General features: G+C 35.6%; 1 protein-coding gene across 1 annotated transcript; it reads right to left on the bottom strand.

The window, feature by feature from the left end:
* Positions 1–2,055: 2,055 nt before the first annotated feature.
* On the bottom strand, positions 2,056–16,382 carry arcn1a (archain 1a). The gene is made up of 10 exons (XM_056457921.1): positions 16,226–16,382; positions 11,173–11,436; positions 9,433–9,612; positions 8,699–8,898; positions 8,455–8,619; positions 6,423–6,588; positions 6,077–6,224; positions 5,857–5,965; positions 5,493–5,697; positions 2,056–3,506 (listed from the first exon to the last, which is right to left on the bottom strand). Exons 1-10 carry the CDS (start codon positions 16,226–16,228, stop codon positions 3,417–3,419), a joined length of 1,530 nt encoding a protein of 509 aa, XP_056313896.1. The 5' UTR covers positions 16,229–16,382; the 3' UTR covers positions 2,056–3,416.
* Between the last annotated feature and the right edge of the window lie 455 nt (positions 16,383–16,837).

Consider the following 16,837-nt stretch of genomic DNA (forward strand, 5'->3'; position numbering starts at 1 on the left):
GGTTGTGCAAATGTATTTAACTATCACTTACAACAAAATTTTCGATTTCAGCCAAACTAAACGTCTAATCATTTAATAGTTACAACCTAACAAGCTCTCAAGGATACTTGTTCTCCCGTGATTATTTTAAATATGTCCTTGAACAAAATATGTTTTTCTTTCTTCTTCCTTAGTTTACATGTCAAAAGTAGTAAAAGAAGACTTACTTTAAAGCGAACCCTTTTAGGAGTCATCGTGTTCCTTGGTTTGTTACACAAGTAAATGTTTGGAAATGGTCCTAAAGAGTGGGATCAGTGCAGATGATCAAGATGAATATCTTTGTGGCTCCTTCAGAAATTCAGCTGAGTCCACTGTTTTCCCATTTTCCACACATTGTTTTGGCTGCTCGGCGTCTTTTCTTTTGAGTTCCATTCAAAAATAAAACTGCCAGAACTGTTCTGTAATGAATCCATAAAATCAGCTGAAAATGACACTCCTTATTTCTGAAGACGACTTAAGATAGCAGCAGAGTTCTCCTCTGTATGATTCTGTTGATGTTCTCACAAAATTACACAGAGGCAATAATAATCTCTTGAACATATTCAGGAAATCAATCCACTTTCAGTCCCTCTAACTCTTTAATTCAGACACAGATGAGAAAGAGTCCAGCCCATCAAAGTGGGGAACCAGAAATCATTCAGAGTGGTCAATAAAAATACTTGTAAATGTGACTGGGTAAAGTACATAACACTATATAAGAACATCCTTCAATGACATCCTGACAGACTAACAGGGCTTTACAATCATTATAATAAAATAAGATGCTCATTTCATTCATCTAGAATAAGTTGATGACATTATCTTTTAGATGTATTTTTGTAGTATTACTTAATATGTATATTGTATTGTGATTCATTTTTAATTTAAAACGTTCATTCAATTGTCTTAAACGAGTTCTGAATAGCGTTGTTGCCTCACAGCAAGAAAGTCGCTGGTTCGAATCTCGACTGGGTCAGTTGGAACTTCTCTGTGGAGTTTGCATGTTCTCCCCGTATTCGCGTGGGTTTCCTCCAGGCAGAGGCGGATTTAGTTATTTGGGGGGCGTAAGCAACTCCAGCCATGGGGCCCAAGTCCTGTCCTGAAATAAAATTTAACTTATTTTGCTGTTTTTATTTTTTGTCACTCAATCTTCTTTTCTACGTTTTATCCCAATGCAAGCTCTACATTTTAAATAATTCGTTTTCTTAAAATGAATTTACAACTAAATCCTATATATATATATACATTTGACTGCTGGACTGCTTATAACATTATAATTACATAACATTTTCATTTTAATATGTTTTGTTGTATTTTAAATCATATTTAATGATGTAAAAATTGTATTAATTTGACTCTCACTATACAAAATATTATAGAAAACAATATAGTTTATAAGTATAGTTTACACTTTTAGATATTTACTGGGGGCCCCAGATGTCCTGAAGCCCTAAGCAGTCGCTTACCTTGCTTATTAGTTAAATCCACCCCTGCCTCCAGGTGCTCCGGTTGGCCCCCACAGTCCAAAGACATGCGGTAGAGGTGAATTGGGTAAGCTAAATTGACTGTATAGTGTATGCGTGTGAATGAGAATTGCAGCTGGAAGGGCATCCGCTGTGTAAAACATATGCTGGATAAGTTGGCGGTTCATTCCGCTGTAGCCCAACCCCTGATTAAGATAAAGGAAAATAAATGAATGAATATACTAAATGGAAATTCAAAAACACGTTGATCCAGAAGTGACACATCTTGGCTTTTCTAACAGGCGTCAGCCGAAAAGAAAATGAATGAATGAACTTCTTATTATTTTATATCTCAATTTATTTTTTTGTTTGTTCTTAAGTTATTAATATTTTAAAGCTAATTTGCATTTATTTTACACTAATATTTACACTTCTGTCTTTATAATTTTGTTTATAATTTGTATTACATTAAAACGATTGTTTTTTCTCCAGATTTATAAGGACCCCCGGCACTTAATATTGTGATAGTCCTATTTGAATGACATTACCCGCAGAAAAAGGACAGTTCACAAAATTCTTTTTAAACTCTTTAATCTTTTTTTTAATAAGTTTACACTGGAATGTTCATCATAATGATTCCGAATTCGTTATTTTACAAGATTACAAAAACAATCTCTGATCTCTTTATACCATTCCCCAATCCACATTATGATTCCATGAAAACCAAAAAGGAAAAAAAAAAAGATAAACAAAAACATTTAATATGCCCTTCCCATCATCAAAAAATGCAGAGACATTCAAGGCATTATTGGGAACCAAGACAGCAAAGGGATTCCTTTTTTTTCTCCTTTCTTCAGCGGGGGCCAAGTAGGATTGAGACTGAAGACTGAAGTTCAGGATAATAACCTGGCAGGCTGGGAATTCCCTCTTTTAATGCTGATAGGAGACCTGAGACCTGAAAACCTATTCACAATCACTCACAGACAGTCAAGAGACAGAAACGATACTCATCCTCCACTGAGAGCCGCCATCTACAAACAGCACAGCCCAACCAGGTTGACTTTCAGCAGTGTGAAGTGTTCTGTAGTTCGTGCTTTCAATAGAAAACATGTAAACTTTGAAGCAAGCTTTCTTCAGACTGCTGCGTTTTCAGCTTGAATCTCTCTGTAATCTATGCTGTTGTTTAAGATGTTAAATAGCCATGGAAAAATCAGAAAGAAAGTTTAAAGATGCACTACAAGCAAATGCAAGTTTGAATTACTACATAATGTAAAAAAGGAGAACAGCAAGCAGGACGAAGATCTGAGCACAGACTTGGGTAAACATGTCAGATGTTTACCAGAAGATAAAACATTCTAGACTAAACAAGGAGCTTAGATGACAAAAGACAGACAAAACAATGACCATTTCAGGGTATGAAAATGAAAGATTTGTTACAAAAAAAGGTGCAACAATCTTCTAGTGTTTCAAAAAAAAGTTACAGCACAATGAGTAAAAGCGGAGTAAAAGAAAACTACAAACTGAAAGAAATGACAGCAACTTGACCCTTACAGTGGAGGTGTGTGAACCGTCAATACAAAAATATTCTGCTTCAAATAAATAAAGCTCCACCAGCCCGCTCTCTCCCGGTACAGTCTCCATTTTAGCCCCCCAATCCTCAATGTTATTTGCTGGTTTGGCCTTTTATAAAGGTTTAAACTAATTTGGTACCGCAAGAGCCAATAATGCCAGCAAAGGATAAAATGACTTCTTTCAAGGAGATAAAAACTAAAAAAAAAGGCAAAGTGAATCCTGTTAAATTACTGCTAAAGATGATAAAGATTGCATCCTCCCTTCGTTTGTACGTCTCTCCCTTCTTGAATATAAATGAATGTTTTCAGTCCATTTGTCTGCTCTTCTGTCAGGTTGGGTGGAATTCTGTTAGTGATTTTCCTTTTACAGTATTTCATACTTGTCGACCACAAATGAGGTTTCTGTGGAGTACCGAACCGGACTGTCCCCGTCCACCTGAGACACCTTAGCGACCTGGCAGGGAGAACATAAATAAAGTATAAGAACAATTTGCTTTCAATTGGTTCAATAGAAAATGGTCTATACCAGGCATGTCCAAGCTCGGTCCTGGAGGGCCGGTGTCCTGCAAAGTTTAGTTCCAACCCCAATCAGACACACCTGGGCTAGCTAATCAAGCACTTACTAGGCTTTCTAGAAACATCCGTGCAGGTGTGTTGAGGCAAGTTGGAGCTAAAATCTGCAGGACACCGGCCCTCCAGGACCGAGTTTGGACACCCCTGGTCTATACTATAACATCCTCCAGTATTGTTAGAAGAAACCACCAACAGATTAAAATTTTTATTCATGCACATGATTACTTTTGTCATATGGAAAAAAAAAAGTAATAATAAATTTCACTTTAATATGCACACGTCTTCACAAAGAAATGTCAAAGTCAAAACACGCAACTTCAATAAATTGACTAAACCAAATTAGCCATCATAAAAGTGCTCCTAGTAAGTAGTTATATCGTAAGAGCAATCTCGATCTGTTCATTAGCTACTACAGCAGGGGAGTTCTCGAGATCTACCTGAGCTCAAACTCCCCTCTCGCCCTGCAACGGGAGGGAGCCCTGGGCTCGAGGATCTTATGAGCTCAGGGCTCTCTCCTGGGACAGCCAAACAAGCTTTATAATCAATCCTCAGCTAAGTGTGAACTCTTGAAACTAATTTTGAATGATCCACGAGATATGATTGATCGTGGCTGGTCTCTCAGCCGCAATCATCAATAAACAGGTAAATTATCGATAAATCAGATTAATCCAAGCCTACAAAAAATAGCCCATTTCACCTTATTTCCCTTATCTTCGCATTGTCTGATCACATTGTTTACCAGTTCTTTTAATAGCATTGAAATATTATATGTCATGTCAGATTTTCCTTAGTGTCCATTATTTGTTATTAGTACCGTTACTAAAGTGGAAGCAATGACGACATATATTCGCACCACTTCAGTTTAAACTCAATCACAGCGAACTGTCACACACAGAAAGCATCCAAATAACCTTTTTTTACTTGACTTTCCTGGTAAATTAAAACAGAAAAAATCCTGGTAAATTCTATAAAAACAGAATTTGAAAGACGACACTGAGGACCATATCAAAGGTAACAAATCTTTCAGTTTTCGGAGGGTGGTACAATTTATGCATCAACTTGAAAGTCTAAACGATAGATATTGGGACTTACAATGATGATTTGGTGTACCATCACACCTGTTCGTATATGGCAAACCTTTTTTTAATTATTTACCTATAGTTTATATGAATATTTATGTTTACTTTTTTGCATGCTCTTCCAATTTCCTAATTTGTAAAATTATTATATTTTTAATAGACCTCAAACCGTAATTGCCATTCACAGCAAAGTAAAAATGTAATTGTACAGGGAATTGGTTGAATATGATAATAAACGCTTTGAATCTTGAATGTTAATATACAAGCTCTGCAATTTGCAAGTTCATATGCCAACAACTTAAAATATATATAGGCTAAGGTTCACGTGACATGTATATTAACAAAATATTTTATTACATGTAGCGCTTTCGTTGTTTTTATTATCAAATTATTTGCATAGTTGGTAAGACTTTATTTTGATGGTCCCTATTGCACATCTTGCTGACTAAAAGTTACATTGCAACTACATGCCAATAAATTCTCATTTGAGTATTAGTAGACCGTCTGCTTACTATCTGCTGATACTGCTTTTTCAACAAACATTTAACTGACTAGAAGAAACTTTGCAAGTTCATGTTAACTTTAACTCTAACCCTAACAGTCTACTTATAATCTATTGAGAATTAGTTAGCATGTAACTTAAAATCAACAAAATGCTTTAAAGGGATCATCAAAATAAAGTGATCCTGTATAGTTTTATATTTTGTTCTAGTTCATAGACTCTGAAACGGACAGACATGTTTAAGAAACCCTGCTCCGACATGCTACATCCTGACCTCTTGTCTTACCTGAATGTCGCAGTAGCTGCCCTTGGAGACAAAGAACACATTGACAGGGAAAAAGTCATTGGGTTGACCAGATATGCTGAACTCCAGGCTACCAGTCTTATTCTTCAAATCGATCACAGGCAGACACCACTCCAGAACATTCCGTCTGCTGTCATGCCGATACTCTCCATCTAGATCACCAATCACAGGAGCTCCCACCCCTGACCTGTGATGTGAAAAACAAACAAACATGTAAATAAAAACAAATAAATCTCAAAAGGATCTCAAGATGCTTCTCTACACGTGATTAAAGAGCTATAATATGACAGTGAAGACATACCATTTAACTGTATTTTGGTAAAGAATTAAATTAAGTGGTACTCACGGTACAGGAATAGAGATGACTACATCATTGAGCTCTAGAGACTCATCCTGTAGCTCATACTCTATGTTTACGTCACAGCCAGTACCACTCTCAGAGGGCCAGCAGTTTACTGGACAGACCGAACAGACAGACTTTGGTTAAAGCGTGCATCGTGTGGCACTACGAGACACAGCAATTGTTCATTTTATTGGTATTACTAAAACCAGATGTTCAGACTGACTTGTTAGTGGAATGAGAGATTCATCTGTGGTTTGTAGTCTCCACTTGAGCACACCCACATCACTTTTCAAGGGGAAGGATTTGTCAGGGTTTTTCAGACCAATAACAGACTCCAATGTGAAAAGTTTTTTGTCCACATTGGGATGGGTCTGCAAGAAAAAGAGGTTGAAAAAGAGTTATTTTATTTGCTTTATAAAACACCAAATGTTTTACTAGCATTTAACTCTGGCTTGTACTATGGTTTATATATATTTTTTATTTACACTTTATTTTCATTACAAGTTGCATCCATATTAGAATAATTTGGGGGATTATATGACTCAACATTGCAGCTGAAAAATGCTCACCTGCAACTGGACTCCTCTCTTGTCATTATTGTTAATGTTCAGCCTTATTCGCCCGTTCTTTTCATCCGACACTCTGAGGGTAATCATGCCTAGAATTTCCATGTTCTGGAGACCACCATCACGACCACAAGTTAGAGTGATCTTTTCTTCTACTCGAAGATGCACACTGAAAATTAGACAAAAATAATTTCTAAGTTAATCTTAATTATTGCAAAATGATCCTATACAAAAGACAGGTCCTAAGAGGGACATACACTGAATGCACCATGCTGCCCGAGTATATGACAGTTGGAGGTAACGTACACGGATCCTCGCTTGCAGGATCTTTAACATCTCAAGAAGGGCAAGTTAACTTAATTAATAGTAAAAATAATAATTATTAATAATACATTTAATTTATAATGCACCTTTCTAAAACCCAAAGGGCTAAGAAAAATAAAAAAATAAATAATAAATAAACCAAAACAATCGAAGAAGTGGCAGCCAACCTGTGGCAGCATTCTCTCAACTAGTAGTTTCTCCTTAAACTTTGATTGATTAATTAAATTTTTTTATTGATAATAGATGAATTTATAATGTTACTCAATGAAAATAATCTGCAAGTTCAAACCAATATAATGTTATTTATTATTAAACTACACAGATGATGCCCTGTGGCGCGGTAGAAATTTAAACAGCATCCTTTGTACCTGGGCACCGCAGACAGCCAGTGACTTGTGGCGCCGGTTTGCGTATCGTCATAGAAATCTATGTTTACAATTCTAAAATGCATGTCAAGGCATGGCACATCCAGTGTTCAACACACTTTAGTGCCATTTCACCCATCATCTGCTTAGAGTTTACCTGAAAATGGTCATCATTTACTCCACCTCGACTTGTTTTAATCCAGTTTGAGTGTTTTTTTTTTCAGCTGAACAGATAATCATATTCTGAAAATGCTAGAAACTGTTAAACACTGACACCCATAATAGAAAAAAACTAATACTATTAAAAGTCAGTAGTTACTGGTTGCCAACATTCTTCAAAATATCTTCTTGTGTGTTTAACAAAGAACTGGTTTGAAATAAGTCAAGGATGAGTAAACGATGACAGTTTTTCATTTTTGGGTGAAATATAACAGTTGTGGCTCTATACATAAAATGATTTCTAGATTATGGCACATATTAATGAATACAAAAATGGGTCACTAAGAACTATCTTACTGCTAAATTTATCCACATGTAGAAGATGCAGGAGCTTAAATCAAGAATCAGTCAGACAGTTTGAATATGGTGCTTATGAATTGATGAATAGTTGCATTTTCACCATATCTTCTGCTGAGTTCAGATTACAACATGCAGCAAAAATAGCCTCAGTAGTGGAACTGAACAATACAAAATAGTACATGTAATGCCAACATGCTGCTAACATGACCTGCAAAACAGGTGCTAATCTGAAACCAAGCAAATACTCCTATATATATTTTGAATATCACATATTTGGGGGCGTTTCAGATGTAAATTGTATAAAAGAAGACCATTTAAATAAATCACGCTATGACATTTTTTAAAGTTCCATTTGCGGTAGTCAATTGTCTGGTTTTCGCACCATTATTTAATGCTACAAAAGCAAGTCTAAACCAATGATGCAGCTGAAATGCAGTAACAGATTCTGGCACCACAAAGAACAGTGTGTGTGGTAGAAGAGAACATTTTCTCCACTCCTTTTAATTTATTAGGAATGGTAGAAGACAGCATTATCGAGCATTTCAATTACCAAGTCACAATATTTTTAATTAGCACTGCTCCTGGCAGAATGCGTTGGTCATTATTGAGCTGGGCCGCTGCATCTGTGATTCCTTCATTTGTGCATTGTCAGTAGATCACGAGCAGAACTTCCCACACCCATCCACACTTTTATAGATTTGCAGTCTCATGCTGATTTACCCCGTTTTAGTAAATCTGCTCCTCAATATTTCCAGACCTACCAACAGATCTTCAAAGCATCAATGAACAGCACTGCATTCTTCATTAAAACAATTACATATCATTACCTCTCAGTGTGGGTTGGAGGCGGCAGCGATTTGGATGCATCCGAAGGTCGTTTTCCTGTGCCAGGCAAAATGATATTCTCTCCCTCTGACTTAAGTTTGTCCACAAAGTCATCCACTTCTTTCCCCTTGCCAACCAGTTTAAGTGCTTTATTTGAACCACTGGATCTAAAACAAAGGACATTATAACTAGAGTCTGCTGCTTTATGTATATGATGAACGCTGTACTCTAAGACTATGGCAGTACCTAACAGGTGCAGGGGTGGGTTTGGGTTTCTCAGGCTCGATCAGTGTGTCTGTGATGATGGCTGTGTTGCTGCTGCTCATGCCGGAGCTGCCGAAACCACCAAAGCCCGGCCCCTTCTTTCCACGCTCAGCATCCCGCCGTATCTGCTGGAGCTCTTTAGCCTTCCGTCGCATCTCTGCCTTTGCCTCACGCTCCTGAGTCTGGTGGACAGTTAATAGAGGACAAGATGACTGACAGTACATTGTATTTCAATTAGAGAACTTCATTTATAAAGGGTCATCTGAGTGCCCCTGGCAGCACATTATTTATAAATGGCAAACACATGGCGGCGATCACGGATATAAAATTGTTTTTGTGATTGTAATTTTTTTAAATTTCTTTCGAAACGTTAACATTCCAAAACAAGAATGACTGTACAGATATTTAGAAGATATATAATATATACACAATCAGTAAATAATACTTAAGAGTGTTTAAAAGAACCACAATGTACACTTAACCAACAGCATGGATGTTTAATTTTAAGCCTGGTTTCATGCATTATGAACTTATCAAACCTCCTCCTCTGCATCAGTGCTTGTGCTTCAGTCTAGCAGACTAGAGAATTTTCTAGAATGACATTAAATGCTGTAGATTTTTGGAGAATTGCCATATTTGTTAATTAGATGGGGGTGGCAGGATACCTCTAGCCATTGACGGCACAATAGCATTTTTTCAGTAAACGTCTTTCCTACCTCTCTGACAGCACGGAACACCTTTTCCTCATGAGAGTCCATCTCTGTGAATGTCCGAATCTGGGCCAAGTTGACATTTTCTCTATAACCGAGGGCAACAATCTCATCGAAGGCAAAGATGAGGTCAAAGCAGTGCTCAGAAATCTCACTCTCCTCAAGGACACGACAATATTCAGGAATCTGACAAAAAAAGAAACAAATCAGTCAGTTTCACAACTGAAATGAACATTATTCCTGAAAATAAACTGACTAAAACAAATTATAACCAAATGATCACTATTTTGACATCGAACTAATAAAAAAAAAATCTACAGAAAATGATTAATTTCTGGCAAAATATGTATTTTTATTAACACAAAAAAATACTTTGTTATGTAACATGCATAGATATATATAACATGCATAGATATATATAACATGCATAGATATTAATTTATTTTTTAATTATTCATTTGATTATCTAAGAGAGGGTTAAAAAAACAACAACCCTGTATTCCATATAAGGGCTACATGGTATTGATAAAATCTGACAATGCGATATTTTGTTTGGCCACAATATATATTGCGATATGAATATTATTTCACCAGATTTGGAAATATTACATTTATTTTGATCGACTGGGATGATCAAGTCTTTTCTATGAATTGCATCTGCATAAATTATAATAAATTACAAACAAAAATAAATAAATAAACAGAACTTTATGGTTTTCTGCGGATTAACAGCATTGAAGTAAAAAATTGAACAATCAAATGTAAAATTACATGGTCATCATCAGGAGACGCTATTGGTAAAATGCCTTAGCAAAAACTGTGGGACTTTTATTTTTGTTGACATGCCTGCTGGGTATTTTTAGTTGATGTTATTTATTACTTGATTGTTCAAGCTACCTCACAGAAGTGCTCTGTTTGCTAACAGAGTTGTTGAATGTTAAAATAAAATAAATTAAATAAAAAATAAGGAACATCCTGAATCTGTTATGTATTATAGAAGTATCGAATCGGGTTTGTGTATCAGTAGAAACTCAAAATCCAATGACTCAGACTCGAGGGCAAAAAAGCCTGATCGGGACATCCCTAGTCATCATTGTATAAATAATTAAAATAATAATAATTTATCTTTAAATCTTCAATAAATAACCTAATAATCTAAATAATTTTAGATTAATAATCTAATCCTGCGATGTGAATATTGCAGATACACACATTGCGATAGATGCTCAAACAAAGTTCAGGCCTATTACATAAACAAATACTGCCTGTGATACGAACAGGATAAACACTGAATGAAGCTAATGAAGTTTCCCATTTACCATTTGTAATAATCTAATTACGTTAACATCATATCATTCTTACTAGCACATTTTAGGGTAAAAACCTGTTTACTACACTGACATTTTCAACCTTGCAATACATACATACAAGCAAAACACAAAGGCTCTAACAAACCCCCTAAAACACTTAAAACAGTCACAGTATTTTTATAATTTTTTGATGGTTTTTAACTTTAATGGACAGGACAGCAGAGATTACAGACAGGAAAGTGAGAGGAGCAAAGAGAAGGAAAAGATTGACAAAGGAACCCGAAATCGTGAATCAAACTCAGGTCGCCGTAAGCACCTCAGTGTTATGTGTAGACGCTCTAACTCCCCTAGGCTACTGGCACCAACCAGTCACAATATTTTCATGGTGAATTTCAAGCAGTGAAAATTACAGACTTGTGATAAATTTCATTCGTACCACACGTGAGAAGAGACGCAGTGTCTCCAAGTCTTCCAGTATGTTACTGTTCTTTGTGGTGACCAGCACCATGTAGAGCTTCTCCAGTGGCTGATAGACATAGCGCACGCTCTCCGTCTCTACAAATGTGTGCTGTTTGCCCGTGTTCATCAGTTTGGGAAAGGCAGCCAGCAGACCCTCCACTCGCGTGCGTGTCATCTCCACAAACTGCCTCGACACCAGGGCTTTACCTGCCTTGGTGCAGACCGCTGCTGCCAACAGCACCTGGAGAAGAGTTACACAACAAGAAGGTCAAGGAAGAATCTGTAGGAACGTGCAAATAGCACAGCACCACTTAAATGTACAGATGGAAAGAGCCCACGAAGATTCAATATTAGCATTCTTTCCAAGACTAACAACTTTACTTAGCTCAAGTTTGCCGTACTTTATTTAGAAGGTGTTTAACATGAGATTAAACAGTTCTTTTCCTAAAGATTCACAGGATCAACTGTCAAAACAGATGGATTACTGTAATGAAGGCTGTTAGAAGCAAATCAGAGAAACGCCCAATAAAACAAACAACTTAATTACATATCATGCAGGATTAGCACACTGTTTTAACCATGATGTTTTTTTTAATTGTCTATGATAAAGAATAACAACAACAATAAAAAAAAAACACACATTGTGTAGTAGGGCTGCACGATATTGGAAAAATATTATATTTTTTATTCTGCGATATACATGGCAATATGAATACAATTTCACTTAGATGAGTTGAATAACAATTTGGAAAGAATTTCTCATTTTAGATTGATTATGATGATTCTGTAGCGGAGTGCATAAAATATAACAAACAATCTACAAGGACAGATCAATTCAGTAAAAAGATAAAAATGTATTTATTTATTTATTGGTGCAGTAGGTAATCTGCCAAAATGCTAACTGCTTAGCATAATATCTTCGAAAGACAGTTCCACCCCTGCCGTCCAAAGCCACGCCTCCTGACACATGAATGTGCACATGACAGCAGACAACCCACTAGTTTATGTCATTCGCCAGTTAGAAATGTAGTAGTGGTTGGCCGGGGTTGTGCAAGAATTACACTTATTACTAAGCCCTACTTAAATGCTATTTCAGACCGAATATTCAGAGTAGTGGCAAACAATATAGGGAGCGCGTCACAGGTTGTTATTGTTCAAAAATTAACTAATGTGAATATAAAACCAACTTCAGCTCAGTAAAGCAGGCTAGGCGGAATAGCAATATTTACTGATGTTTTGTTGTTAAACTTAATAAAATCTACATTATCGATAAGTTTTTCGTGACTAAAATACTTTGAAATATAACATTACTTGTCTAAAAGAAATACTTCAGCCATGGTGTCACCCATTCTCCAGTGTGCAAAAATAAGTTTTGATTTCTGCATTTGATTTTACCGCTGTGATCTCATGTGTCTCGTATGCACATGAACGCGTGGCGCACATACACGTGCGCACATGCTAATGGCGGATCTGTGTGAACGGAGATGGCAAGAAAGCCCAAATCTACATTTTTTGACAGACATTTTGGGCTACTTATCGGAATTATGGGTAATGTTTTTTAGTTTTATGCCTTACTCAGAATATAAAAAAAACATTTGAATACATTTAGATCATTTACTTTAATCAATACTATTGGAATGTGAAGAGACTTTCAACCAGCACATCAATAAATGTTCCAGAAGACAAACTACTGCACCTTTAATAAAACATTTTATTGTTTTCTGAGGAGTCAACTGTATTCAGGTATACAGTAATTGAATAATCAAATATAAAATAATACTGCATAGTCTTATTTTTTATAAACAATTCAATAAAATTAATTTTGTTAATTTGTTGAACATACAAACGGTACAATTTCCTATGCCTAAATGCTTTTAAAACCCTCCCACAGTCACAGGTCTCAAAAAAACCCTTGCAAAATATTAAACTATAATCTAGACTCAACATTGCATATACTCGCGATATGACTGTTACGAATGATCACATTGTGATATCAATGGTGAAACGATTTATTGTGCAGCCTTAATGTGTATTGCTAACCAAAGAGGTTTCAGTATTTCAGTAACATAAAAAGGAAATCAAAGATGCCCTATACTGTTGTTTGTACCTAATTAAAAAGTACAAAAAAGTGAATTAATTTATAGAAAAAGAATGAATAATAAATTCAAAAAAGTGTCTACAAGAACGTGTCTACCATTTCCAATACATTCGGCCAGTTTTGAGAGCTATTGACTCACACATCACATTGCATTTATTCACAGCAGCAGAAAACTGTTTAGAAAGCATCTTCATGAGTCAACTCTCCCAAAGAAAGAGCAAAGACTTTGTGTGAAATTAGAATAACCATCTTTTTATAAAACATATAACAAAAAAAAAATGCTTCACCAATTACTTGAATCTTTTAGACACATATAAAAAAGGATTACGTGATATAGCTAAAATTAGTGCTTCATCTTGTTTTGCTTTTCTGTAAAAGTCATTCTATGATGTGTCAAACTTCTATTGGTTGCACGGGTTGACGAGATGCGAATGCATAGGTCAAAGTTTACAAAGCTTCAACTTTGCAATGAAGTGAATGCATTACCGAACTTTTTATCTGACCAAAAAGAAAAATGAGCCTTCAGTCCTTCATCATGCCTAATTCAACTAGTACAGGTTCATTTATTACACATCTCTCTGGAAGACTTGATTCTAATACAACATTTCAAGGTATGTTCAATTCCAGATAACCAGTTAAACGAATGACACAGGCTTATCTGGTTACTACAAATCATCTTTACTGTTAGTGAATACATTCATATGCATATTCATATCTGTCACCATAGCTTGCAAAATTTCTAAATTGCTGGTAGCTCTCGGGCAGGCATTCTTCAGTTTTTGGTAGCCTGAATATAAATTTAAGTAGCCCAAATAGAAAATACATTATTTATTAAATAAAAACAAAAACATACATTTACTAGATAAAAAAGATACAATGGCATTTCTTATAGGCTATATATTTATTCTTAAATAACTAAAATTGTATTTAACTTCTCCTTATTAACTTATAACATGTTTTATCATGTAATCATTAAACAAGTGTGTCTGTTCTGCACACGCATTTCAGAGCAGAGCGCACTTGAATAGTTTAAAAATGAACAGTTTTTCGTGGCAGTCTAAATGAATAACTAACATATCTTGATCTTACTATTGAATGATTGCACAAAGATATATATTTTTTAATCTCGCATAGCTTAAACAGGCCTAACATGATGTCAAATGGCTTGTTTACGAACCCAAAGAAAGACATGTCCTATTAAAGTCTACAGTTCTGAACAATTCTGAGGTAAGAAATTAGCGTTAAAAATAATTTATTTCAATTTTGTGCTTATTAATTTTATTTATTGTCCCTGAATAAACGTCATTTTTATTTACTTTGTTGAAGTTATTATTTGGAGCTGGTGGAATGAATCAAGACGTCCTGTTATGCTCCTCCTATAGACACGTTAACGTGATTTGAATATGAAACATATGATTATTACATTTAAAACTTAGCTCAGGCTATTCCTGCATCTGAATCTTATGTCGGTGCAATCTCTGAGTAAGTGACGAGTGTTTAGTGACGCATTCAGTACAGAACAAGTTATTAAACAGACAGACAGAAACACTATATTACGTTATTTGGGAGGTAGTTGATAATATTGTGGCTTTTCTCCTCTATCATCAACAAGTAGATTTATTGCTGCCATATCAGCAGCACTGCACAAACATAATCCCCTTTGTGAGAGAATGTAAAGGCATCGAAATATATTTTTCCTCCCACTGGCCCGCCGGGCAGGTGGAGATGGATTCTGGTAGCCCAACTACAAAAACAATAGCCCCAGGTTGACAGGCTACCGGATTTTGCGAGCCCTGTGTCACACTAATATTTTTGATAATTTAGCATCATCTTGTGATTAAATAATAAGAAGGTTTGCGTAGGCTGTGTTTAGGGCTTTGGTGCCAATTATTCTTCTTGCAAGCATTGCATATGATGTTGTAATCAATGTTTTGTGTCTAATAGTTGAATTTTGTGGCAAGTAGCTGTGTAATAAGTGGGATAAAGCACATCAAGCCAGTTGTTTTCGCATAATAAAGACCTTTAGTCTTATACATTATATAAAAGGCTACATAATGCTATTAAGCCTGTTGATAAGCATTTATTCTGCGAGAAAAACAAACGGTTTTATGTACATTATCCATTACTTTTCCGTTTCAATATTGGCTGCCAATCATACATCGCTTAGCAGAATAGCTCTAATAGTACAGTTTCTATTCAACAATTCTTATTTTTAGCTTGCTTATGAGTGGTTTCTTGATTTGTTCCAGTGAAAATGAAATGTTCAGATTCACACAAACTTAAAGAATAAGCTTTAGAGCGATCCATATTGACCTGACAGTAACTAACCAATATTTGATCACGTCCATTTACATGAATACACATGCTTGTTGGACCTTAGGAACTTATGGTTGATTTGATATCAGTGGTGGTTATATTCATGACAAACTACTGTAACTTGCATTCATTACTGCACCTCTGAATTCAAGGCTAGCACAACCTGACCACGTCAACAGATGTTAAAATGGAGTAGACATTTTAGATAAGTAATTTATGCCCACGTCGTCCAACTTTTATTAATCACAGACTTGCATAACTGATTTGTTATCACAAACACGTATAATAAAGAAAAATGATAGGGAAAGTCGCAGGCCTCCTTAATAGAGCGAGTATTTGACACTGATGTAACGTTAGCTCACTGCTCTACAAAATGACAATACATCTCACCAACAACTTTAACAGATTAAAAAAAACACTATTATACACCCACATGATGAATTAACTAATATACAAATCTACAATATATCGATTTCAGTGCTTCGCTAGAATCCGCATATCGAGCAATAAATCAGTCTGCGGTTCATTGGGTTAGCTAGCAGCAGCCTCTCATGAAAAACCGGAACCTGACGTCAAAATCGGACGATTCTTCACAAAGTACTAAAGGCCAACTCACCATTTTCAGTGTGTGGTTTGTTTCCCACGTTTAATCTTCTGAACGCCGTTTGTGTTGTTGTATAAATGCTATAAGGATATATATATGTGTGTTATTTGTGTGCAGTGCACTGCTCCGCGGCTCAATATGGCAGAAGTGTAAGCCACGTCTCCAACCGGAAGCGGCTCGTCAGCGGGGTAAAAGGGCAGCACGGCATATGTGGAGGATCCAACATCAGCAGCACAGGAGCAGCAGTGCCCAACCCTCTCACAACAGTAAATAAACCTTCTTTTCGGAAATCTCAATACCAAGGAAGTAATGAATGAATGAATGAATAAATGTCATGTCAACACCAGTTTTGGCAGGACCTCAGTTTGTTGTGAATTTGGTTCACAGATAATTCAGATTTCCTGATGATTTTAAGAATGTACTATTTGAAAAAAAAAAAAAATAAATAAATATAAATAAGTAAATATATATATATATATATATATATATATATATATATATATATATATATATATATATATATATATATATATATATATATATATATATATATATATATATATGTAGTTGAAGTCAGAATTATTAAACCACCTGAATTAGAATCCCTCTGTTTAACGGAGAGAA

This window comes from Danio aesculapii, chromosome 5 (assembly GCF_903798145.1).
Source record: "Danio aesculapii chromosome 5, fDanAes4.1, whole genome shotgun sequence".
Classification (NCBI taxonomy): domain Eukaryota; kingdom Metazoa; phylum Chordata; class Actinopteri; order Cypriniformes; family Danionidae; genus Danio; species Danio aesculapii.

Coding starts and splice junctions, on each gene's coding strand:
- arcn1a (XM_056457921.1), bottom strand. Junction 8,620..8,698: donor CCCACCCCTGCACCTGTTAG/GTACTGCCATAG, acceptor CCTTTGTTTTAG/ATCCAGTGGTTCAAATAAAG. Junction 6,225..6,422: donor AGAGAGGAGTCCAGTTGCAG/GTGAGCATTTTT, acceptor TTTTTCTTGCAG/ACCCATCCCAATGTGGACAA.